This window comes from Notolabrus celidotus, chromosome 23 (genome assembly GCF_009762535.1).
Source record: "Notolabrus celidotus isolate fNotCel1 chromosome 23, fNotCel1.pri, whole genome shotgun sequence".
Taxonomy (NCBI): Eukaryota; Metazoa; Chordata; class Actinopteri; order Labriformes; family Labridae; genus Notolabrus; species Notolabrus celidotus.
The window spans coordinates 19,645,056-19,671,559 of NC_048294.1; the positions used below are offsets into that span (position 1 = coordinate 19,645,056).

Below are 26,504 nucleotides of genomic sequence, written 5' to 3' on the forward strand. Positions count from 1 at the left end.
CCTCGGAGCTCATCTGAGGGGTTGCATCTGCAGAACTGGCACTTAGTGACTCTGCCACACCCTCATGCTTTGAGCTGTCAGAGCTATCATCAAGGCCACTATTTCCAAAGTCTACAGTTTCAGTGAGCTCTGAATGGGAACCAGCTGCCGGCTTGGAGTCTTTCGCTCGGTCCTGCTGAGCGGACTCGGCGGCTTTCTTGTGAGGTTTGGAATCCAGCGATACTTCCCGTTCTTGAGAGCCACGTGAGGTCGCTGCTTTGGCCGCGTGTTTGGACTGGCTGGTTTCTGATTTAGTGGTTTTCTCAGATTTTGATGTTGTGGATGATTTGTGCTCAAACAGCCCAGACTTTCTCTTTGAGGGGTCCTGCCCCGTCTGAAACGCTTGCATCAGTTCTTTGACTGACATGGTCTCCTCAAGTTTCTCAGCTTTGGGGGATTTAGGTGGGCCCTGTTTGGATTTAGGGCTTTCTTTGGCTTTTGTAGTTGGTTTGCTTGTTACAGGCAATTGTGAAGGCTTGCTTCCAGTGACCTTTTTGCTCTTTTGCTCTGCCTCTACTTTCTGCTGTAAGGCTTTGACTTTGTCCTTTATGGACCCGATGGGAGTTTGTTCAACCACGGGGGACACAGGTGATGCTGGGGTGGGAGCTGTAGGCACACTTAGCAGAGTCCCTGCATCGGTGGAGTCCTCTGCTGGGTCTTTACCCTTCCTTCTTGCTGGTTTCTTAACGTCACCAGCTGCTGTTTTGTCATGCGCTTTGGTTGGAGTCGCTGGTTTTGCACTTTTCCGCAAAACAACATCTGTGAATTTCTCTTGAGCGGCCGGCTCTTTCTTAGCTTTTGTTTTGGAGCTGGCCGGAGCATCCAGGAGGTATTCTTTAAGGTCACCGCTGTCCTTTATGGCTTTAGGTCTGGGAGCCCCCCTGTTCGCTCTAGTTTCCCGTAACACAGGCTCTTGAGCTGCTAACTTTGCCATCCTTTTGGCCTCCTCTATCTCACTGTCTGAGAGGAGAACCCACTCCTCTGCCATCCTAGCTGCTTTAGCTATCTCCGCTGCAGCCTCACCCTCATACGTTCCACTCCTCAGTATCTCACTGACTTTCTCTAGGTCCTCTTTGACTTTCTCTAAGTCCATCTCCATTATCTCTAACGGCTCTCCAGAAACATCCTCAGTCCCTTTCTCTAGACCACACCCTCTTAAGGAAGGGGATTTCTCTGTGGAGTCTGCAGTCAAGATGGCAGTCATTTTTATCAAATCTTGTTTCATCTCTGACACGTCGGATAGGAGGTCTGGTTCTCGAATCAGCTCTGATTTCAGGACTGACGTCTCCGTCTCTTCATCTTCCATACGGAAGAAGAACAAGTAAGGAGTAAAGAAAATCAAAAAATCAAATCAAAGGAGACAGACATTGGAGAGTGTGGTCAGGACAAGATAGGAACACACTGCAGGGATCATAGGACAGCAGATTCACATGGGTTCTACATCAGGGTATCAGAGGAGGGGGGCTTATACTTTCATGTCTTCTGGGGTCTGTGGTAAAAAAAAAAGGCTAAATAATGCCGATGGGGAATGATATGAGCAGGAAATAACTTGCTTCAACACTCAGCGCACACACACACTCACAACACACAATATGGAACAAGAATAAAATACACAACAAGAAGAACGATGGAGAAACAGAAAGAAACTGAGAAACATCTCAAGATTGATGTCACCATGAGGACAGGCAGGATGGATCATAAAACAACTCAGGATGAGTCTATCAAAGAAAGCCAGTGATCACTTTTCAACACATGATGAAGTGCCGTGCTTTCTATTCTGGAGAAAGCAGATCAATAACTTTCAGATGATCTAAAAAAGAGAAGAATATCTCTTTATTATTAAAAGACATCCTCAAGGAAGAGACAGTATGTTTTATTCTCTGCCCTCCAGCTTTAAAATCTGAAATGAAAACTGAATAACATTTAAAAAAACATGAGCCAATGATGTTGTGAGAAAGAATAAAAAAACACCACACCAACATTGAAACAAATCCAAACTTGTTAACACAACGTTACACACACATACATACACACACATTTATGCAAGCCAAGTTATTTCCATGCAAAGCAAAGGGAGGTAAAGATGGACGGGTCAAGGTGAGGGTGAGTGGGAAGTTTAGAGAGTGGATTAAATCTCTAACTACAGGATCAAGTTCTGCCTGTTAGTACGTGTTCATTCAGTAATGTGGTGAGTTTATGCTTTAATTTCTCACAGCCAGGAAAAACAGAGGCCAATGTGGAAGTGCAAAAAACTTTAGTTCCTCAAGTGTCCACTTGGGGCTTGCTGCAAAAGCAGAGTAATCCTCTTTAGGTCCCATTTTAGAAATGTCCACATTTATTGTAGGAATAAATATGTTTATACCTGGTTGGGTAATAGCTCATGTATTTATTCGTACACACTGTGCAAGGGTACACTATAGACTGCATAAATAATGGACATAGTATCTGTGGCGTCACCCATCTGTTTATGAGCGCTGTTTTAAAGCCAATCGTCGGTGGGAGCCATATTGCTAATGCTGATCTAGGCTGTAAACATGTTTATTATTGCTGTAAAGATCGTCTTCTTTGAATGGGTATGTATGTGGTTTCCGGTGTTCCTGCAGCCAGCCTCAAGTGGACGCTAGAGGAACTGCAGTTGATAACACTTTAGCATGGGCTTCATATTGTGAGACCAGAGGTTGCCGTTTTGGGTACATTTAAAGGATGCATGTTAAAATAATATAAGGACCAATAACTGTATATATATTAGCATAACTATGGGCACTGCTGAGCTGAAGTGCAGGTGGCTAAACGCCTGATTCAGCTCCACCTCTTTGCTTGTGTCTAGGTTTATCTCATGTTAGGATGAGTCAGTGTTTCCAATGCAGATGGTTGCCAATATGGCAACCACCACTGGTCTTCAAACCATCTCTTCAGAAAACCAATGGGTGACTCCACAGAGACTTTGTCCATGTTATTTATAAACTATGTTCAATGTTTGGAGCTCAATTTGGAGACTCAGCACAACGCAAAGAAGAAGGGCTTCAGTTTGCAATATCAGAAATAATCTCAGCAGGACTCTGAGGATTGCACTCACTGTTATGGATTTACTTTCGGAGTCTTCATAGAGATGCTCTTAACAAAGGGCATCAATATTGAATATCAAAGAAGTACGTTTGGTGGCGTTGCCAGAAAAATTTGGATGATTTGTAAAAGTTGCAGAGGAGTTGCAGGGATTGGCCTTATTTGCAAGGTCTCAGAATTGTTTTTAAAATTTGCTGAATCAAAACTTTGCAACTATCTGGAAGGACTGAGTAGTATGTCAGCCATGTACGTTTATTTAGAAGGTTGATTTAAAGCTTTCCCACTTTACTACATGACCATCAACGTGTAAAGAAAAGGAGGGATTCAGAAGGACCGTTTCACTATAACATTGCTACAGCTCTACAGCTAAATGATACTAAGATTTTAGCCTCTAAAACTCTGGAACTGGATGTTCATGCAACCACAAACATCCAGTTCCAGGAGGTCTTGGTGAAAGTGCCATCTAAGGTTTGAGTTTGGGTGACCCCAGGTTTCAGCGTAGCTCTGCCACAACATAGCACAAACTAAAGGACGCAGCAGGATTAACGTGGAAGAGGAAGTATCAGCAGGAGGAGTCAGGCTTTGCATCAGTGATGGAAAAACACATCACCTCTTCTCTCTTTAAGCTGCTCTCATTCCTCTACTTGCTGCTACAGCATGTGACGTCTACCAGGGTGTGATATTCTCTAAATTCACACTTTGATTTGACTTTGGATTTTAAAGTTTTAAATCTTCAACTCAAACATATTTGTGAGGACTGTGAAAGTGAAGGCTTTGATATGCAGACTCATTTTCCCCCTATCATTAAGTCTGTGACATTATTCTAAACTCTTTGGTGGTCTTAAATGTGTACTTCATCCTTCTGGGCCTTTTCATTTTACAGGCTAGCTCACATAGCCAACCACCTTACTTTGGAGCCATTTATCGACCAAACCAGTGCAAGAATTCCTCATCCTTGCAACAAAAATGGCACGATGACTACGTCAGGGCTACAGCTAGGTCTAAATTAGAGGCCACTGTCACAGAAACATCACCACAGTATGAATGACACAAGGTTTCTTGTACATACGTAGACGTCTAAGTCTCTCTCCATAAGTCCGACCTCACATTGTGAAGCGAGAGAGTTAAATTGAAGGCATGGAGACGGGCGTGAAATCAGAAACAGAAAGTAAGAAAGTGAAGTTAAGCCTCAGGAGAGACAGAACGCTGACATGGGGTGCAGGTGAGGTCTTTGAGACAAGACAAAAATACATGAAGCTTAAAGGGCTTTAATAAGATGTGGTCTGAGATTAAGATAGGGGCTAAGCTGCTAACGTGGTTATTCTGTTACACAGTCATACTATCAGTAAAATATCATATTAGTCTGGTTAATAAAGACATGCAGACATTCTATGTTAATATTCTGCTGTAGTACAAGTATTAAAGGAAACTGAAGAGGTAAAGATGTCTTACATTTCTCCTGGATCCTGTTCGTCTGTAAACAAAGAGGAGGGTCAGTTAGTCGAGTCACTGTGTGTGATAAATATTCTAACGTTACTTCGACTACTTCAAGAAAGTAAAACAAAAAACACAAATAAAACAACAAAATGAGCTAACCACTGACATATCACACTCTATGACATTAAAATATCTCTTTACTCTTAACTTAAAGAAGTTTTGAACATCTGGAGACCCAAAAGAGACATGGAGGGAAGAAAAGTAAGGCTGATCCTAAAGAGGAAACTTTTGCACAATCCTGAGGTAAGAACAATAAATCATGAAATGTTTTGTGGGATCCCAGGAAACTTTTGCAGAATATCAAGAAATATATGTGAATCTGGATAACCTATTCCAAGAAACTCTTAGATCTTGTGAATCTTTCGCACAATACTGAACATCTTCCACTAAATCCTGGAGAATCTTTTGCCAGGACCTGAAGATTTTTTGCAAAGCTTGAGAATGTTTTTTATAAGGTCCCAAAAAACGTTTGCAAGATCCCAAAAGCATTTTATGAGGTCCCAAAGAGTGTTTGCAAGATTCCAAAAAACTTTGCAAGATCCAGATAATTTTTGTGAGGTCCCGAGAATCCTATGCAGGATCTTGTTCCAGACCCTGGGAATCTTTGAAAAATCTGAGAAAAGTCTGAGAATCTTTTGCAAGATCCCGAGAAACTTTTGCCAGACCCAGGGAATCTTGTCCAGATCCTGCAAAACTTTTTGATTGTGAGAAACTTTTGCAAGATCCCCAAAGACGTATGCTTATCTGAAGAAACTTTAGAAGATCTTAGATGTATCTTAGGATCCTGAGAAACTTGTGCTAGATCACTTGAGAATCTTCTATTAAATCTTGAGAATCTTTTACCAGAAGATGAAGAAGTTTTGCAAATAACCTTTAAACAAGGTCCCAAAATACTTTTTCCAAGATCCTTTTTTTGTTGAGGTCCCTAGAATCTTTTGCAAGACCCTGAGAAAAAAATCTGAGAAGAGTAGTGTGAGTCTGAGAATCTTTTGAAAGGTCCCAAAAAATATTTGTAAGATCCAAGGAAAGTTTTGCCAGACCCTGGGAATCTTGTCCAGATCCTGATCAACTTAGTGTGAGTCTAAGAAACTTTTGGAAGACCCCGGGAGTCTTTGACAGATCTAAGAAGCGTAGCGCAAGTCTGAGACACTTTTGCAAGATCCCAAAAACTTTTATAAGATCCCATGAAACTTTTGCAAGATCCCAATAACTTTGTGAGGTCCTGAGAATATTTTACAAGACCCCAAGAAACTTTTGCCAGACCTTGGGAAACTTTGAGAGTCTGAAAAATATGTGCAACGTCCAGAGAGAGTTTTGCAAGATTAGATATCTTGCTAAAGTTTTTCTCACAGTTGAATTGCTGCTTAATTTAACAGTCACAGAAAATCATACAAATGGGGACTCTTGGATCAACCGTTGTTATTTTTTCCTCCATGTCCCTTCAGGGTCTCGGTATAAACGGGTCTAAATTAAGTCTCTAAAACAAAAAGCAGACAGGAAACTTCAGCAGAGCTAGTTAGTAGGAGGAGGAGGAGGAAGAGGGGGAGGGGAAGCGGTGGCTGCTTTTACCTCATCCTCTTGCTCTTGGTCTGAATCTGAATCCTTTTGGGAGCAAAAAGCAGCGAGAAGCAGAAAGGTGTACAGATAGGAACAACATTAAGCAACATTAAGAGGGAGAAATAAAGACAACAGGAACAAGTGTGGTTACATTAGAAATGAAGACAAGCCATTGTGAGGTGAGGGAGAGAGAGAGAGAGTGTGTTTTAAAGGATGTGTGCGGCAAAGATTTTAGGTGCTGAGCAGATTCAGTTTGTTAGATGAATCAAACTGTCGTTTTTTAAACCCTGAAAAGATGTGTGTGTTGGTTTCAGGCTGCAGCTGAAAATGTTAAAATGCTTAAGGACCTTTCAGGGCCAATATGATTAGCTTTCCTCTGTTGTGATTAGAGGCAACAAGGTCTAGAATTTGTCCAATAAAGTCTTGGGAAAAATGTAACTGTTGAACTAAATTAGAGTTGTTAGCAGCCAGTTCAATATAAAAACTCCAAACTTCCTCTGTGAAGTCGAACCACGGTGCTGTACTCTTACCTTGCAGTATGATGGGAGGGTGATATTGAGGTTGCATATTGCATTTTGCGTGATTGACCGGTAATTCCTGGGTTCTTTCATGAAAGAAAGACGTCCACACGGCTCCTGAGTGTTGTCTCTGATCTGCAACAGACGAAGAGCGCAGCAACAGTCGGTGAATAGTCATCAGAAGGGATCAAATGACAAACTCTGAGCTTGTTTCTCAAATGGGAAGTGGAGCTCACTTTGATGAAGAGTGCTAGTCTGTTTTCCTTGAAGGCAAAGAAGCTGAAGAGATGGTGCTGGCCACTTTTGGTGAGGGGAACAAGGTTTCCAAAGCAGTCTGCATAGATAGGTTTGCCCTCAAGAACCTGTGGAGTATAACAAGCAGGTATGTCAACAACAAAACCATCCAACTGTCTTTGTTTGCCCCTTAAGATCTGCAAAATAAACATTCTCAATTCTTCATTCTTCATTCCAGCTTCAGTGTTCCTGGTGAGTCTCAGTTTCACTGTAAATAGTGAGTCACACAGAGGCCTCACTCTAATTTTCCTGGGATTTCTTTCAATTAACTTGTCTTGAGTTTGCTGAAATAACAACATCATGATGCAGATTAGTCGAAAGTCAAAAGTAAAGCTTTGTCAGGTCTGTCCTCAAGAGGAGAAGAGAATGTTTGATCTAGAACAGATTGTTAGCTGCTCTGCTGTTTGAGAGAAATAACTATTGTTGTCTAGAATCATTTAGTGGGATGTCAGCCTGAGATGATTTGCATGAAGCAGTTTTTCCCCCTTACCTCTACGTCTCGGCTGCGGGCCACCTCTGTGAAGTTCTCCTGCTGCTCCAGAGTTTTGTCTATCTTGTCGTCCGTCATGCAGAAGCAGCGTAGTCGGGCCTCGATGGGATCGTGTGTCTTTGCAAAGATGACGAACTTGGCCATGTACGGGACGCAGATGATCTCTCGGTACACCTGAGTGGAGAAGTTGACAGACTCCTGGACTTGTCGACAGTCTATCAGCCAGAATCTGGAGGGAAACGGAGAAATGTTAGGTCTTTGTCAGCTGATGTAGCTGAGTCATGTGTTTGGTTCTTGGATTACCTGGCAGACACGTTGGTGGTGAACGAGACACAGTCATTGATGAACGTTAGCGGAGTGGTTCCCGTTATGTCCTCCCACTGAGCCGGCGTGGTTCCACCTGCAGATGAACATGAACCACAAACCAACTCACAACAAAGTCAACGTGTATCAGAAAGGTCTACCCAGACTTCAGAGTGTCTGGTCTCTCACCTGTGATACTACAGAGCAGGCGTAAGGTGGGCTGGTCTCCTCCGAAGCCGTTGAGGATGGGGTCAGAGTTGCTCTTTGGGACGGGGATCGTCATGGTGATGGGTTTGTGGAACTTCCTCCTGCGGGGCTCCAGGGTGACGATGGGGCTAAAGGTGGCTTTGTTTCCCAGGATCTTCCTCACGACGTCCACGATCACCGGCTGGGTCTGAGAGAGAAGACAGAGAGTACGATGATTTCACACCAAATGAACCCATCATCAGGTTTAATGTTTCTACATGAGAACACTTGGAGGTCTTTCTGACTTTGCTCTAAGCTCTGAATCTTGATCACTGTATCACATGACACAAAGGTGATTCTGTTAACTACCTGTAGTCCGACCCTGATCCTCTTGGTGAGGGCCCCCTCAGGAAACACTGCCTGCACTTGTGGAACGACTGTGCTGCTCAGAATCCCTCCCTCAGGACCAATCAGATTACTGTCCTGCTTGACGCGTGACACCACAGCAAAGTATTGTGGGAAATCTCTAGTGATGATACGGCAGATCCGCTTCCTCTCCAACTCCTCTGGTGTGTCCAGCTCTGCAGCAGACGGGCAGAAACAGAGATGAGTCAGGAGCATTCACTTAGAAATATGAGAGGAGATTAAATCTGGTCAATTTCCCCTCCTCAGATCACTGACCCTCATCCATCCCGTTGAGGATCTGGTTCAGCTCCTCCTGCGTGTGCTCACAGTGATGCTCCTTCCAGCTCTCTCCGGTCTCACTCCTCAGGATAACCAGCTCCCTCTCTTTCCCCCGCAGGGCTGCAAAGTGTGGGATCTCCACGATCACAGGGCTGGAGGGGCAGAGGGAAACATACGTGGGTTAGAAAGCAATGAATGTCATGAATGAGAGAAGTGTGAGGGAAGCACTTTTAGACTTTTAGACCTTTAGTCGTGTTATTGGCAGAGTTATATGGCAAGGCCACTTTCAGAAGGTGGTTTTAGTTTGCTATGAGAACAAACATAGCCGTCTTAATACTACAGTAACCATTTAAAAATAACCACCAAGTCTGGGTCAAATATTTTAGGATCTTAAATTGCTCGAGCAGGCAGCTGCATTGTAATATCGGAGGGGGTTTACTCTCTCCATTGAAGTATTCTCTCTAAAGTTCTTGTCTTTGTCCCTGACAGGCTCAGGTTGTCTGACAACGTTACAAAGAGGATCCCTGCAGAGACAGATCTCTGAAGGTGAGACTCTTTTAGAACCACAAACAGCTGCTACATCTTTCTCCTCACAGCTACCAGACTCAGGGGTAGAGCAGAAACTCCCGTGCTCTACAAGGTAAAACTGCTGTTCTGTCAGTGAAGTCTGGGGGCTTTGAAGTTAGAGATGTAAAGGCTGGCTTCAGCTGGATGTCACTTTGAATAAAAGGTCTTTCTGCAGACACTTTGAGTGACAAGCTGGGCGTGTTAGACAGAACAACAAGCTCTTTAAATTGATGCACTTTAATTTACGATCAATATCAGGATTTAAACTGATCGTCTTCAATACTTAACACACGCTTTAAAACTTACCTGGTATGAATAGTAACAAACATCTATCTACAACACATAAGAGGCATGCTACAAGTACAAACAACACGGGACAAAACTGAACCAATAAAGAATAACTTCTGGTGTTTACATGTGATATTTAAAAGATTCTTTGGCCTGCATGGATTTTTTCTTTTTGACAATATTTCACAGAAAACGTTGCATTTTCAAATCTGTGTGATAAACCAAGGACACACTAACTTCAACAGGTAGATTTTGACAACACTACTGTGTATTTGATTTGCTCAAAATGGTAAAAAGCTGGATTTTAACTAGCTAAAGCATGCTGTTTGCCTTTAGATATTCACAGGCCACACAACCGTTTAAATCTCACACATAAAAGAGTTTAAAAAACAACACAGTTCTGTAGAAAAGTTGGAGCATTTCAAACAAACACAGAAATGGAAAAAGCAAAGCCGAAAGAGGAAACCGCAGAGTCACAGCGATGGGATGTCTACGGGGTGATGAGGTGCAGGTACAAGACACGAGCATGAAGCATGACAACGAAAAAAGAACTTCAAATGAAGGGTTGGAAATGAAATCACTACGGACGGCATCCATGGATTGTTTCATATGCATAAACGAAGGTTTTATTCTCCACCCTACCCGAGGAATTTTGTCCCCGGCGGGCCGAGCTGCAGGATTCTGCTAACCAGACTCTCCCCCTCGTTAAGAGGTGGGGGCGCACTGGGGAGGTGGAGTTTACTGTGAGATCATCCAAACGCAGCAGTGAGGAAGAAAGAGCACAAATTATGTTTGGGTTGGGTGAAAGGGGAAGAAAGAGGAACCTTTGGACTGAGATCAAACAGCTGAGTGGGATTAGAAACACTGTGGAGACTTCAAGGGGGCAAATAAGAAGCTTGAGGACAATATTTTTCTTACTGTAAACAAACTTCATTTAAAACTTAACACAAAGTTGTGTTAGATTCTTAATCTCATTAATTTAGATTCACATTTCTTATTTATCTAATTTTACTAATATTTTTATTCTAAAGCTGGATTTGAGTTTACAAATTTATAGGAGAATGAAGATATCTTAAATGTTCTGAAAGGAAAGTTTATACTCAAGGACATCAAAAGCTGATCATTTATAATCTTAGATTAAAGATTAAAGCAAAATAAACACTAACTCTTGTCATATTTGCAAAATAAAATAATTATTTTCTGTAGTTTTAGCCATACTTGGACAATAATAAACTAAAAGCTGTATCATGAAACTTTAATCGCAAACTGTCTCAAACTTCACCACCAGGGGGCAGAATTTGAGGCCACATATCAAACGAATCATGGTGCAATATTCTGCAGGAGTTAATAAGAAAAGCTTCTTCATTAAGGGTTAGGGGTCAGGTTAAAAAGTTAGACAGCAGCTGTTATGAAAGAAAACAGGGCATGCTGAAGAGCAAAGATTAACAAATCCCTGGAGCTGGGAGGAAGCCAGAGCGGATACAGAAACAGGTTTAGTACGGCAGAGGCAGAGGTTAAAATAATCTGAAAGAAAAAAGGGAGCAAGTTTAAAGCTTCTCATTCACAGGGAGACAACGTCAGTATGATGGAGAGGCAGTGTGCTCTATATCTGACTTCTTTATATTTATCTGTCGTGTAAAGACAAAAAGAAAAGTACATTTCAGTGGACTAATCTCCCCTCCCTCTTCATAAACTGTGTTTTGATGAACTCTCCTTTTGCTTCCAGCCTGGGGCTGAGCAGAGTACAGTTTGATGACCTGTTAGCTTGGATCAGGACCTGGATTTCTCTGATGGACACAAACTACCTGCATTCTGTTGGAACACCTGTCCATCTCACCCAGCTGAGTCCCAGTTTCACAGTAACTAAATTACAGTTAGCAGGTAAACAGGAAGCTGAAAAGGCTAAATGATGTTGTACATTCGTTTAAAGTCTGAACTGATGCTCTGTCAGGTCTGTCTGCACGAGAACAAGCAAATAACTCTGAAAACACTTGTGATGTAATCTCGGGATGTCAGGAGAGCCAAACAAGGGCTGACATGAATCATTCAGACCTGCTTTTCTCAGCACCTTCCCTTTCATGGCTTCTCTGGAGTCTACAGCTTCTCTCTCCTTAGCTCTCTCTTCTCAAACCCTCACTGCATCTCTCACTGCGGTCTTACCCGAGGAACTGAGCTCCAGACGGCCCCACCTCGATGATCCTGCTGGCGAGACCCTCGCCCTCCACCATCGGGGGCATGGTGGCCAGACGGTGCCTCTTCACCAGCCGACACGTCACCCTGGTGGGAGCGCTGCACTTCCTGGGTGGGATGATGATGCGTAGGCCGTTGTGCCGGCAGCCACGCATGGCTCCACCCCTGGCATCCACCATGAAGCTGACCAGGAAGCTGCAGAGTAACAGGAGATGTCTACAAGTTAATATCCTGTAACTATTAATCCGTTGAGTGAGGAGAAAGTAGACACCAAGGGTTCTGCTGTGGACTGGACCCATAAGGGAGCTCTGGATGGCTCAACTAGCATTAGCTGATAACATAGTGCTTGTCAGACCCTTACTTGTGGCTCCTAAAAATCAAGGTTGCAGCCAAAATATTGAGCTCAAGACTTAATATAAGTTACTCATAAACCAATAGGTGATATAGCTTGAGTACTAACAATATCTAGAAAGAGAGTGCACATCTCTCCCATCTTAGGTTCTCTACTCTGGCTCCCCATAAAATCTAGACTAGAATTTAAAATCCTTCTTCTGACCTACAAAGCTCTTCATGGTCAGACATAGTTGTATCTTAAAGAGCTCATAGTGCCCTATTACTCCTCTAGAACACAACGCTCCCAACGTGCAGGCGTGCTCATTGTACCGAAAGTCTCTAAAAGTCGCATGGAAGGTAGAGCCTTCAGTTATCAGGCCCCTCTCCTTTGGAATCATCTACCAGCCAGGGTCCGGGAGGCAGACACCCTCTCTACTTTCAAGATTAGGCTTCAAACTTTCCTTTTTGATAAAGCTTATAGTTAGAGCTGGCTCAGGCTTGGACCAGCTCTTAGTTATACTGCTATAGACTTAGACTGCAGACTGGGATCCTGTCTTTCTCTCTCTCTCCTCTGTCTGCCATTAAAGTCACTAACCATAGACCTTTCTGGAGTCCCTGAGCTCCCTTGTCTTGTAGGTTCCTCTGGATCTGTTGCTGTGGACATGCCAAACTGTGTCTAACATGAGTCTGGTCCTGCTGGAGGTTTCTGCCTGTTAAAGAAAGTTTGTCCTTGCCACTGTAACTTGCTGCAAAGTGCTCTGCTCATGGTGGATTAAGATGAGATCAGACTGAGTCCTCTCTGTAAGATGGGACTGGATCTTATCCTGTCTTGATGTTGGGTCTTTGTTAATAATAGAACAGAGTACGGTCTAGACCTGCTCTGTTTGGAAAGAGTCTTCAGATAGCATTTGTTGGGGTCATTCTGTAAAATTGGTGTCTATTTTATCCTCAGATGGTCAACAGCTCCATCTTTATAAGTTGCATCAACCTTTATGGCATCACACTTGAAACTCTTTGACCTCACCCCCCATGCAAAACATCAAATAGTGAATGCACATCTCAATGAGGGGGGAGTGTGGCTGTGATGAGGTGATATTACAGTTTGAGATCATGCTCAGTTCTTCACCTGCTTTCAAAAAACCACTCAACACGCCTTTAAAAACACACAGACACAAAAACAAGTGTTAATTAATTCAGCAACATGACCCAGGATCTGTTCTGACACTGACGGATGTTCTCCTCTGCAGAGAGTCCTCAGTGCTTTACTTCAGTTTAACACACTTTATCGATGCAATGATGCTTCTCTTTACGGCAAACACGTTACATTGGCTGTGTTAGTGGGAATGATCAGTTCACATTGTATGAAATCCACAAACATGTCCTCAGCAAACATCACCTCATTTTAAACCAACGTGTTCTTAATTTAAAGGAGCATTTTTGTGTTTTTAAACCTGGGCTCCATTTTCTTTTTGACATACTTCAGGGTCGAAATTACTGAATCAAGAAGAACATGGAAATTTGGAATCGGTCCAGGCTGTAATGGCTGCAGCGTAGCCTCTGTTCTGAGAGCTCTCTGCCCTTCCATGTGCATACGTGGAAGGGAGAGCACACCTCCCCTTCAGTTCAAGTGGTTACATGAAATGCCAAGACAAGCAGAGCAGCAGCAAAGGCCCCCAGGGTTCAGAACAGAGTGAGCATCCGTGATGATACATATGACACTGGTAAAATCAGAGGGTAATCAGCTGATCTGTCAGCTGATAGAGGCTGGTGTTAAGATCAACTGATGGACTTTGGACTGAGCTGGACTCGGTAGTCTGAATTAACGCTATGCTCAATTTTTACCCTGCAGACACAGGTGTTGCTGAACTACCTGCTCCATTAACAGAAAAAAACATGACTTTAAGGTGACAAACTTTTGACAAGTTCAAGCTGCAGCCATTACAGCCTGTAGCTGTATATGTTGAACAGAGCCAGGTTTAACAAACCAGAATGTCCCTGAGTATTCCGATCACATGATCTATTCACGTGAAGACACAAGTCTCAGACTCAAATCACGGAGATTAGTTTAATATCTGACAAGTTCATTCAAATTTCAGTGATGGAGAACACTAAAGGAAGAAGTCGATGAAGCAATGTCTGATGAGGACAGTGACGTAAACACCTCTCCACCAGGAGAGCACACTGTGAGAGGAGGAAGTGTGATGAAGATGAGGAGGAGGATGGTTACACCAAGGTGCAGAGGGTCACCTGCTGTGGTCTCCATGATCATGGCACGGAGAGGATTGGCTAAAACAACACACCACATCAGACGGAGAGGAATCAAAAGTCAAGTTAGAGGAATTTAGAGATTAAGAGGGATAGAGAGAGAGAGAGAGAGAGAGAGAGAGAGAGAGAGAGAGAGAGAGAGAGAGAGAGAGAGAGAGAGAGAGAGAGACCAGAGGAGAGAGAGACCAGAGGAGAGAGAGACCAGAGGAGCGAGAGAGACCAGAGGAGAGAAAAAAAGCAGACAAAGGAAATCCAGATTAAAATATAACATGAAAATTTAAACCTCCATACTGCCTCTGATATGTGGGAGATTAAAGGTGATTCAACACATGTTGCAGCTTTAACTCACAGGCATAACACAGAATCTACACATCACAGCACATATCATACCGATTGTACATATTTCCTTGAAACACAAAGATTATTTATCACATTAATCCTTATTTTTGTCGTTAGAATATTTTGTTATTGCTAATTTAATTTTGACTCTTAGAAGTGAATATGATTTTTAAGGTTTTACTCTGACATTGGTATCCAACACTGTGAAGAAACACAACTCTATCACATCTATTCATCAGGTTCTTATGTTCACAATGGTTACAGGTTTTAAGTCTTATACTGTACTGATACAACGGTTTCATTTTAGCAAGTTTAACATGATTCAGATTTATGTTTCAGTCTTCATGGACCATGTTTCTATGCATGTATGCAGCACTTCCGACTAGCTGGTGCCTCTCATTGATTTGTTCACTTTTTAAACAATGTTGATAGTAAAATGCATAAACTGTTCCGTGTTTTACATTTAGTCGTGTTAACTGTTTACCGCCCCCTACTGGTAATTTAGCAGCATTGGCTTGTAAAGACCTTACTTCACTCAGCCAGTTAAATGTTGAGGGGTCAGAGCGCTGCAGCGTCTCCTGAGAATATTAACCTCTCTAAACATTTATCGTCTGTAAGAATGATGTTTTGGGGTTTTTAGGATTTTACAGGCTAAGGTTGGAAAACTAACTAGTTATAAGTAATTGTGCTAAAAACTCGCTCTCACAGTATCAGCAACTCATGGTAAGCACAGTATAAATACCAAACTGTCTTATTTCCCCCATCTCAATAAAATGTACAATAAATTAGAATTGTAAAGGTGAGGACAAAACTTTCCGACTGTTTCATTCTTCTCAAAATTAATTAGAACTCTTTATCTGATACTATTTTCTTTATTTCATTAAATCAACCATTTTGTAAAAGTTCAAAATATTCCTCATTTTTTATTATTTTAGTTTGACCTAATTTTGGTTTAATTCTAAATGATTACCTCTTTAATATGAAACTGTAGCCCCAGTTTTATCAGGTTACTCCTGATCTAAAAAAGAATTGATTAGCCCAAGTTTGAAGACACTGTTTTTTGTTTTTTTTTATGTATACCTTAAGCATTAACAGATATTATATATAAGAGAGAATAAATACTGCTTGTATTAAAATATTTTAAATATCCATCAAGAAGACGATTTTGAGCCGAGCAGCCCGAAATAAATGAACTTGATCTCAAATGTGAAAATGAATCCTTATGATAATGCAACAAGAATTACTTCATGTTTTAAAAAGCACCTTTAAAGATATGCAAGGGATATACCTATGCAAAATTACAGAAAGTCAGAACTTGATATAAAATAATGTTACATTTGTTCAGGTGTTGTGCTGCAGAGGTTCAGTTTACTTCTAATAACAGCTCCACTTCTTTTAATGAAGAGACGCTGTTATTTAACAGACTGGAGTGATTGTCAATGCAAATTCATAATGTATAGCACGCTGCTGTTTTTTAATCCTGTGTTCAGTGTCCATTACTTCAGTCTGAGAGCACCTACCCGGAGTGAATGGGGCTGGAGGATAAAGCGATGTTATCCAGGTTCTCTGTGCCCCAGCTCAGCCGGTACGAATCCCTCTCATGCTCTCTGGAGAGGGATGTAACCTGGAAGAAACAAAACCTGAAGTTAATTTCATAAAGTATGCACAGCTACAGTTATGATGGTAGATATTTTTACTTTCAATCATGTCTTCAGATGTTTAACTATGTCTGTAAAAGTGAGAGCTGTATGTTGATGATGCTCTGCTGTACCTGACAGTTGAGCATCTCGTCCATGATGCCTTCGTGTTTGGGGGAGTAGTAGCTGTGATGGGTCGGGGTGAACGACCTGTCGGAGCTAAAGGAGAGAGAGAAAGTCTTTCTCAGCATGGAACAGAAACTTTGCTGACAGAAGACAAACACGTCATGGCTAAAGCTGTCTCATACGCTTTCTATGGAACTTAAATATACATCTAATTGACTTAACAAAGAAATACAAGCAGATACAGTTCATATACTGTGTTAATGTTTTAGTTCAGTGTGTTAGCATGCTAAAAGAGAATATCCCTACAGTCTTAAGATGCCAGAATAATCAGAAAGACAAGTTTTGTACGTGAAGGCTCTCTCAAAGAAATGTAGCACCCAACGATTTGCATAAAGCTTTTCAAAAATCAGCAATAAAGTACAAACAAATCTATGTAGCTTTCATTTTGAAGCTGAGGAACACACTGAAGTGAAAGGAATGACTTCCAAACACAGGAAGAGAGACAGAGGAGCATGTGTTTGCAGGATGTAGATCATGGGAATGTGTTCATTTCTGCAGGTATTTGATAATAAAACAAGGTGCAAGAATATCTGATGTTTGATTTGATGATGGTGACACATAAACGAACACTGACATAAAAAGGGATCGTCTTAGGACTAAATCTGACGTCTACATGTTGATCCTACGACTAAATATCAACAGAGAAATCAAACATTAGAAATCCTGAAGATCACTAGATGTGTTAACGACATCCTATGATCAACCTGATCATAGGATGTCGTTAACACATCTAGTTGTTTTTTGTGTGTTTATTATTTTTGTATTTACTTTCTACGTATTTTGTTTCACTATAAAAGAAAGAAATAAAATTTTTTAAGATGTATTGAAAGTGTAATAATGACAAGATATCTAAATAAAAAGAGAATTACAAAAAAAAAAAAAAAAAATCCTGAAGAGTACGGTGTTTAATTCAGCAGTGCTGAGCGGACTTAGGGCCTCATGTCGGGCCAGGATCAGCACATACCTTTGCATTCGACTATGGAGGCATGACAGGGGAGACCAATGATGAGGTATGAGCAGGAGAGGCGGCACAACACACACACACGCACACACACGTAGAGACACAGAGAGATGTTATACAGACGCTCACACAGATCAGGTTCAAGTTAGAACAAACAGCAAACTTCAGTCATTAGAGAGAAACTGATCACTGTGAGTTAATAACTAGATTAATGTGATTACATGTTAGATTGAGAACAACAGTACTTATATTTATATCATGCATAGGAGGTTATGAAGCTTACAGAACTACTGTTTGAGTTTATAGTGCATGCAGCAGAGAGACAAACAGTCCCGGTGAACTCTTCTAGTTTCTTCTTCTTAAATAAATCTACGGTTGTAGACTTGGCCGTACCTGTCAGTGCGTCCCCCTTCCAGGCTGAAGCGGAGGTAGTTCATTCCATCCAGATACTGTCCGGGCAGGGAGTCATCACCCAGCTCCCGGAGGTCCTCTGCCCTCAGGTACTCTCCTCCGTCACCTGTCATTGTGTCATCACCTGGGGAGAGCAGGCAGACAGGTATAGGTGAACTTCTGACGGAAACATTTTTTTTAATCTGCACGTCATTATGACTACGTTAGCATAGAACATTAGGATTTTGATAATCATAACCAATTAGAAGTCCATCGTTCTTTATCTTGCGTTTTTCTAGCTGACACGTTTAGTTTTGCTTCGGTGTTGCAGAGTCAAGAGGTCAAAGGTTAGAGCCTGACATGCCAGCTGCTCTGTTGTAAGTTGCAAAAACCAAAACAAATGTGTTTATTCTGTATCAGCATGGAGGACCAGATTTTTTATTTTGAACAGCAAAGTGAAGCTACAGTTGGTGCTAATTTGTTTGTTTGTGCTGACCGCTTCACCTCAGACTGCTTCAATAACACAGTCAGCACAGAGCTGAGTTTGCTTCAACACTGACCCTCATAAAAGGATCTTTACAAACAGTTCATGACCTAACAACAGCAGAATCATCACCAGGAAGTGTCCCCACTTTGAATTAATATGTAGGATTTATTTCAAGTAACGTTTGGCTTGGTAGTGGTGCAGGTTCTTCTGGAGCGCTCGCCAAGTTTGTTTTGTTGTTTTTCTGCCTCTGCATTTGTCTGCAACGATCTGCAACCCCCTCCAACAACATTCAGGCAGCCAATCAACACAGTATCTCATTATCATAGCATCCCACTCAATCAGATCACTGCATGGATGATGAGGTTAGAAACTAAGAGGCTGCAGACGTTCCACAGAGGCTGAATTTATCATGTTTTGCTCAAAAGATAATCAGGACATGTTGTAAACAGATACAAATATCGTATATGGGACTTTTGAAGTAAAAGTGTATCCTCAGGAGAGTTACTGGACTCTTTAAACATCATTACAAGGCCCAAACTGCACTCTAGTCTTACAGGACAGTTTAGATGCTAAATGCAAATAGGCTAAGTCAAGAGGTGAGAGTAAAAGTGGACAGAGCAAATCTTGAAACTTCATGTTCATGTTCATATTGATTTATTTTCTGCTCCTTTAGAGTTTGTACGTCACTTCTGTATTTTGAACTAAAAGGAAAACCATGCGATCCACTATCAACGCTCAACAATGCTCACTCCAGTTAGAAAAACAAGAAACCATCTTTCTGAACCGCCGTCTTCTGTATGCATCACCGGTTTCCAAATACAACATCTGTTAGCATCGTAGCATTTATCCAAACAGGCTCATTCATCATGCATGATGCAGAACACACCACTCCTTTAAAGTCAGCACAGCAGCTCTTCACACAAAGCCTCTGGTTGTAATACCTTCTTCGTCCAGCAGGTCGTCTGACATTACATCATCATCATCAATGGCTCTTAGTACTGAGGGGTGAACAGCACAGACACTTCTGAACCGCTAACATTTACTCAGCAGGAACGTGCTTCAAAAAAGAAACTAACGTGGTTTCTAAAACAGCATTTAAATATATTGTTGTTCAGTTTGCATAAAAAGTTAAATACTAGCATGAGAAAATGGACTGTGAACACATCATTGATAGCTAACTTAGGAGCAACAACAGCATAATAATCTCTGTGGAGCTCTTCTCTTCCTGATGAATCCAACACTCTTTCCATGTTCAGCTCTGATATAACAGGAGATCTTTTTACATTTGAGAGCTGCAGTGTGTTAATGTTGACAGACTGTAGTAGGACACACAACTCACCTTCCTCATCAGAGACATCCAGCACCTCCGTCATGGTCTCCGGCACGTTCAGCTTGTGTTTCTCTGTCACCGTCTGGCAGCGGGAGAGGAAGAGGATCACAGGTTTAAGATTGCAGCAGACACAGTATGACAGTTTTACAACAAATGAGGAGTCAAATAAGAGGCCTGTGATAAAAGCATACTTCCTGAAGGTTAACGTGTTGAGGATGGTTCTAATATTAATACAGAAGTGTAAAATCAGGGAAATTTGTAAGTTTTTGAAGGTTCTACTCTTTCAATGTTCGTGTTTTTAAGAGATCATAGATTAAATCATGCTTCTAAATGTTTTCCCTTGTTCTCTGCTTGCTATCTTATCCAGCGAACAAGCTCAATAACTGAAGCATTGATATAAAAGGTTACAAGATATTTTCATTTGTGCATTAAATAAAAAGACTACGTTTACTTTTAAAGCTGCAGTTTGATAGAATGTTGCGTAGGAAGTCTGCAAACATATTTCACATACTCTCAATATTTCAAATTAGGATGTTATAATGAGTGTGGATTGTAATTTCTAGTCTGTTATGTCCAAAAGTGTCACAAAAGTTTGTCCTATAATATGTTTTTTTCATCATGGAAGGAAACACATTAAATCCAGCACAGATTATAAATAACCTTGAAGTTAAAGCTTGTCAGCAATGAGTGCGTGAGTGAGTTTGTGAGTGAGTGAGTGAGTGAGTGAGTGAGTGAGTGAGTGAGTGAGTGAGTGAGTGAGTGAGTGAGTGAGTGAGTGAGTGAGTGAGTGAGTGAGTGAGTGAGTGAGTGAGTGTGACGTACCGTGGTGGTGGTGATGATCTCCTCTGTGACGACCCTCAGCGTGTCGACCACAGAGATATACCCGAGCCGACGAGCGATTCCCAGAGCAGTGTTTCCGTTCTGCACAGAAAGGGACAGTCGATGAGTATGTGAGTGTGTTTGGTGTTTGTGTGTGTGTGTGTGTGTGTGTGTGTGTGTGTGTGTGTGTGTGTGTGTGTGTGTGTGTGTGTGTACGCACCACAGTGATAGCGTTAGGCTTGGCACCGTTCTGCAGCAGTACGTTGATGATGTGTGTGTTTCCCTGCTGGGCTGCCTGATGAAGAGGAGTGTATCCGTTCTGGGAGGAGAGATTAAATCAGATTACGCCGAAAATCAATACATTGTTTTATTCTAATAGATCTCAAAATGTGTCAGGTAAATATTAATATTAAATAAAATAAAATGGGATTAAAATACAGAAAATATGGCTGAATTATTGCTTATAAAATAAATTAAATTCTTTATCTTTTTCTGACAAGAATAGTCCTGAATAACGTCTAAACACAATCAAAATAAGCAGATACATCGATTTTTACTTGATTAAAAAATCAACCTCTTTATTGGTAACATGCTCATACAGATGGGCAGTGTAATGCAATGACTGCTTGGCTAGTTTATTCAATGAAACACATTAAATCTGACTTTAAAATACACTTAGATATAGTTCAATTTAAAAATCTAGGTATAAAAAATTTAAATACAAAATTAAAATATGAAAAATGTATGATTTAGAGAGGGTTACTGGATAGTTTGTATTATTTTGTAAAAAAATGTATAAATACAAAATATTTTTTGTCGTAGGACAGAAGAATAAAAGCTTCTTGAGCATGAAAACATCTTTATTTGTCATTAAAAAAAACCTTTTTAATGATAAAACAGACTTTTTGAAACAGAGTGAAAAAGTCTGAACATTAGAAGCATCATCTTCTAAAAAGACGTTAACAAAAGAAAGATAAATATCAACGTTTGAATCTTTGTGTTGTTTTTGATGCTGTGTCTGAAATGAAGCAAATAAACAATGTTAGATTGAAATAAACGTGAGTTTGGTACCTTTGTCTTGGCGTTAACATTGGCTCCGCTCTGAAGCAGGAAGCTGACCATCTTGGCGTTCCCATAGTGGCATGCTACAATCAGCGGGGTGTATCCCAACTGCAAAACAACAGCAGATAAGTCAGGATTCTCCAATCAGAAGTAATACTTAAAAACGTACACACACAGACTAAATAATCTGAACGTGATTCCAGAGCCGTGTTAGGTTTGAGAGCTGGAAAAGGAGAGAGTGACGACAATGACAACTCGTACTTTGGTCTGCTGGTCGAGGTTGGCTTCGTTCTTGGCTAGAATCTCTGCAACAGCCACTTTATCCTCCTGAGCTGCCAGATGGAGAGCAGTCAGGCCGCTCTGCATGAAGAAAACACACCGAACACACACACAAACACACAAACAAACACACACACATTCACAAATCAGATCACATTCTGTCCATTCTCATTTTTTAAAGGACTAGAACATGACTAAAGCCTCAGTATATGCCAGCTAGTCCCAGACACTCCAATCTTTACAGTAAAACAAGCTCAGAAAGCTCATCTGAATTATTGTTGCTTAGATTTTTGTCCACGTTACCTTGGTGGCGACGTTGAGCTGTGCTTCCTTGCCGATGAGCAGGGCAGCCATGTCTGCGTGGCCCTCCTGGGAAGCCAGGTGCAGAGGAGTGACGCCCTGCTTGGTCAGGATGTTGGTCTCGGCTCCGTACTGCAGCAGCACCGTTGCAATCTCCATCTGGTTCTTCTTTGCCGCGATGTGGAGAGGAGTGTAGCCGTTCTGGTTCACGAGGAGAGAGGAGACAGTTTGTTCAAACATGCAATGAATGCAGGTAAGTAAGCTGAGTAAGACAGATAACAAACCTCTCAGATAAAAGGAAATGAAAGTCTGTTTGTACTGGAAACAACAAGGGTCAACAACTTGTTCCCAAAAGAATGCAAGTTTTGCCCTCAAAAGATACTCTCCTTTTCTCAGAGGTATGAACTTCTTCCCACAAGAAAATAACTTTTCACAAAATATTTAAAAACAATCATGTGTTTTGGGACGCAGTTGGTCTAGCGGTTGAAGTACGCCCCATGTACAGAGAATATGTACATTTGAAAACTTCAGCCTTATCTGTTTCATCATCATTATTAATTTAATATATTTATTTACTTTCTTATTTTTTTTCTCCCTCTTTCATTACGTACTTTTTATAAGTTACTTCTGCTCTATTTCTTCATATATATATATATATATATATATATATATATATATATATATATATATATATATACATATATATATATATATATATATATATATATATATATATATATACATATATATATATATATATATGTATATATATATATGTATATATATCTTTGCAGTTGTGGTTTTCTTTTTGCCTTGGTTTTCCTCTTATTATTATTATTATTATTATTATTATTATTATTATTATTATTATTATTACTTCTTTGTTGGTCCATTTTTTTATATGTTGTCCATATTGGTGAAGCACATTTCTTGCAAATTAAAAAAATAAATAAAATAATAATAATAATAATAATCAAAAAGCTACATCGAAAAAAATGTAATCTTTATTAAACTGTCCTGTTTTTCTACAACTTTACTCTGACATATAACTTCAAGCTCATCCCTCTCCTGGTCTCCCTCTGAAGCTCCTCTCTGCACACTCTCACCTTGGCCACTGCATGTGGAGACGCTCCTTTGTCCAAAAGCAGGAGCGCCACCGTCTGGTTATCATAGTGAGCTGCGACATGGAGCGGGGTGAGGCCGTTCTGTAAGGGACGGACGATGAGCGAGTGAGGATTAGACAGCAGTTAGTGCAGACGCACGCACACATGGAGTCAAAGGACAGGTTAAAGGGGAACACTGCAGGATGGACTCAGGTAAAGAGCAGGAAGCAGCACTCTTATTAAAGATGGAAAGATGAACAGATTCAAAGAAAAGAGGAATCTGAAAGTTAAACAGCTTCTGTTTTAGTCAATCTGAGTTAATCCAAATGAAGGATCGCTCTTTGATTCAGCTTACCAGAGCTCCTGTCGTCAACAAAACCTCAATACACACAAATAACAACAAACTTTAACTCTAAAGAGAGCTGACCTTCCCTTGTTATCATCATCAAACATCTAAAAGAAAGTTTTTATCCTTTTTAAAGATATAAGCGTGATTCTGGATGATTACCTTTCCAGCAGAATCAGGCGGAGCTCGACGCTGAAGCAGAAGTTTGGCCACATCCAGGCTTCCGTACTTGGAGGCCACATGCAGGGGAGTGAAACCTTTCTGTAGAGAGGAACGAGACCAGAAAGAAGACTTCAAAATGTGTTTAAGTGGCTTAAAAATGAGTTGTTTTAATAGATTTAGAGCCTGAAATAACACAGTGATGATTTTCCCCCAGAAAATCTCTTTCAGCTTCAACGTTTACATCCTCTCTTTATCATCCTCTCTTTGTTCACACACAAACATGCCAAACATTGTCTCTGATATTGTTTGTGTACAACAGAATGATAACAAACCTGCAGCCTGCTGACATGCTGATGCAACAAGAGGAAACCTTAAAGCACAAACATCAGATACAGTCTGCAGATGTACACCCTGACACCAGCAGAGGGCGCACTCTAACAATCACACACTACAGACAGGAGCTGTCAGAAACCACATGACCAGCGAGTGTTTCTGACCCAACCCTGCTCACAGGGAGAGCAATCCTTTGTTTATCAAAGCGGGATTAAATCTGAAGCTACTGATGATCAGAGGAAGAGGGGAATAACGGAGGAAGAGGAGAGGAGGGGAGCGGAGGGAGGGTTTATGAGACTGAGATTTGAAAAAAACAAACAGTGAAATATTAAGACGATCATAAACGCAAAGTGTGCACACAAACATGTTCCTGATTCTATTTCTGTAAGAATGACCGCACCCTCCATCCTCAGAGAGAAAGGAGATGTAAAGAGAGGAAGAGGAGAACCACCAGACCATGACCAGAGTGCCGCCTTGTCTCTATTTAACACTGTGTGAATAAATTACAGGACGTATTGTTCCTCCACTGAATGTGAAGTGAAGGTATGACGGTTCTCTGTAAACACCTCCATGATGAGGAGGATAAATCACTTGACTGTTCAGCCTCCACGGAGAGCCGCCTCATCAATCATTCAACAGGAAGTGGGTCAAACAGACAAGAGACCTGCACACACGCTCTGACTCTAACCTCCGTGTCTGAGGTTTGAGCAGAAAGGCATCATGGGGGATCTCTTGTGCAGCAGCTGAACTGACATCATGCACGTTTTAATATCTGTACATCAAGTACTATCCCAGCCCTCTGAGCCTAAACCCTGGAAATGCACTTTGCTGTAAGACCAGAGCCCTGGATGGGGAGGGGGTGTTATAGTGAGGATTAAAGAGAGTCAGCAACGATGAGATCTGGTCTAACACGAGAGATAGTTTATAGCTCGTACTAGTTTGATCATCTTAAAATATAGAGACTGATGGATGAAGGATACATGAATTTTCTTTGTGTGTGTCTTAAAGTAAAGAGTGAGAAGAGCTCAGATTATTTCAAAGCTTTGAGCTGAGCAGGAATCAGAAATTAATGTAAAACTCTGCCCATCAGTCGCACCTTTGTTGCACTCATGTAGAACATTAGCGTCCTATGCACTGGTGAAAACACTTCGTACACAGGGACAATAAAAAACATGCTTCCATAGATTTGTGTAACTCTTCTGCTCTACCACTAGGGGGCAGCCAACAAGATGTCTACATCAGGGGAAAGTTAGCTCACTAGCTAAAGAAACCCTCTGCCATCCAGTGTTTGTCAGCCTGCTTTACATCACATCTTAAACATGTGTGCAGAGAAGGTAGCTAGCTTAGCTTAGCATGTGTTACAAGAGAAGTTGTAGACCTTTATCTCTCAGTATAATCTGCTTTGTAGGTTTGCTCTCTGTCATTACAGGGCTTCATAAATTCCACATTTATTCCTGTTTACTAAACCACTGGAATATAATTTAAGAGCAATTTACGTTTGCTAAATTATCTGCAACTTAAATATTTCTTTAAGTGCAAAACTTCTGTTTTCCGTGCTCTTACATCACTCAAAGCTGAGAGCTCCTCTCTGAGTTAAATCTGGAAACAAAACACGTCTACTTCACTCACCTTCGTGGCCAGTGAGTGTGAAGCTCCGGCCTCCAGCAGGACAGATGCCGTCTCCACCTGCCCCTCCCTGGCGGAGATGTGGAGGGGGGTGTAGCCGTTGGTGGTGGCAGCATCAGGGTGGGCCATGTGCTGCAGCAGCAGCTGAACAATCTCAGTTTTACCCAGACGGGATGCGATGTGGAGCGGAGTCTGATCCTCCTGAAGATGAAACAAAAGATGAATGAAACAACAGCTTCTTCTGCAGAGTGGGGAAGTTTCTGTTGCTGAACTAAAGTAGATTTCAAGATTATTGACTGAAGACTCACCCGGGCTCTGGCGTCCACCATGGCTCCGTTCCTCAGCAGACACCTGACCACCTCCACCTGACCAGCTCTGGCCGCCATGTGAAGGGCTGTTTCTCCTCGCTGTGCAGACAACATCAGAGTTAAGATACATAAACCATAAGCATAAACCAACCCTCCCTCTCCTGATTGGCTCATTTCTTTCAACTCACAATATTGCTGACGTCAGGTGAGGCTCCGTTCTGCAGAAGCAGCAGAACGATGTTCAGGTGACCCATGAAGGCGGCTACGTGGATGGGAGTCAAACCAGACTGGGGGAGGTAAAAGTAGAGATCATATACTGGCCACATACAGAATGAAATGCAGACTCTAGTTTAGTTCAGGTGCATCATGGTTTACCTCTGTGATGGCCTGAATAGAGGCTCCGTATTTCACCAGCAGCTCCATCACCTTCACCCTGTTCTTCTTACAGGCTATGTGCAGCGGAGTGAAGCCATTCTGTCAAAGAAAGATGGAAGAATCGTTTATCTATATACAATCATTCCTCTTCTCCAGGATTAAAGTAGTGTTATATCTGTGTATCGTA

General features: G+C 41.4%; 1 protein-coding gene across 1 annotated transcript in view; it reads right to left on the bottom strand.

Annotated features, from left to right (window-relative positions):
* ank2b (ankyrin 2b, neuronal) overlaps positions 1-26,504 on the bottom strand; it is a 146,143-nt gene that overhangs the window by 26,985 nt on the left and 92,654 nt on the right. The window contains exons 11-35 of the mRNA XM_034676911.1: positions 26,318-26,416; positions 26,131-26,229; positions 25,943-26,041; positions 25,638-25,835; positions 23,676-23,774; positions 23,171-23,269; positions 22,068-22,265; positions 21,747-21,845; positions 21,495-21,593; positions 20,644-20,742; positions 20,427-20,525; positions 19,614-19,686; positions 17,791-17,932; positions 17,401-17,412; positions 16,385-16,469; positions 16,134-16,237; positions 11,647-11,871; positions 8,629-8,783; positions 8,317-8,528; positions 7,951-8,155; positions 7,762-7,861; positions 7,459-7,687; positions 6,911-7,036; positions 6,687-6,809; positions 4,555-4,576 (exon numbers count right to left, since the gene is read on the bottom strand). Of these exons, the coding sequence (XP_034532802.1) occupies positions 4,555-4,576; positions 6,687-6,809; positions 6,911-7,036; positions 7,459-7,687; positions 7,762-7,861; positions 7,951-8,155; positions 8,317-8,528; positions 8,629-8,783; positions 11,647-11,871; positions 16,134-16,237; positions 16,385-16,469; positions 17,401-17,412; positions 17,791-17,932; positions 19,614-19,686; positions 20,427-20,525; positions 20,644-20,742; positions 21,495-21,593; positions 21,747-21,845; positions 22,068-22,265; positions 23,171-23,269; positions 23,676-23,774; positions 25,638-25,835; positions 25,943-26,041; positions 26,131-26,229; positions 26,318-26,416 (3,100 nt within the window). The remainder of the gene's footprint in view (positions 1-4,554; positions 4,577-6,686; positions 6,810-6,910; positions 7,037-7,458; positions 7,688-7,761; positions 7,862-7,950; positions 8,156-8,316; positions 8,529-8,628; positions 8,784-11,646; positions 11,872-16,133; positions 16,238-16,384; positions 16,470-17,400; positions 17,413-17,790; positions 17,933-19,613; positions 19,687-20,426; positions 20,526-20,643; positions 20,743-21,494; positions 21,594-21,746; positions 21,846-22,067; positions 22,266-23,170; positions 23,270-23,675; positions 23,775-25,637; positions 25,836-25,942; positions 26,042-26,130; positions 26,230-26,317; positions 26,417-26,504) is intronic.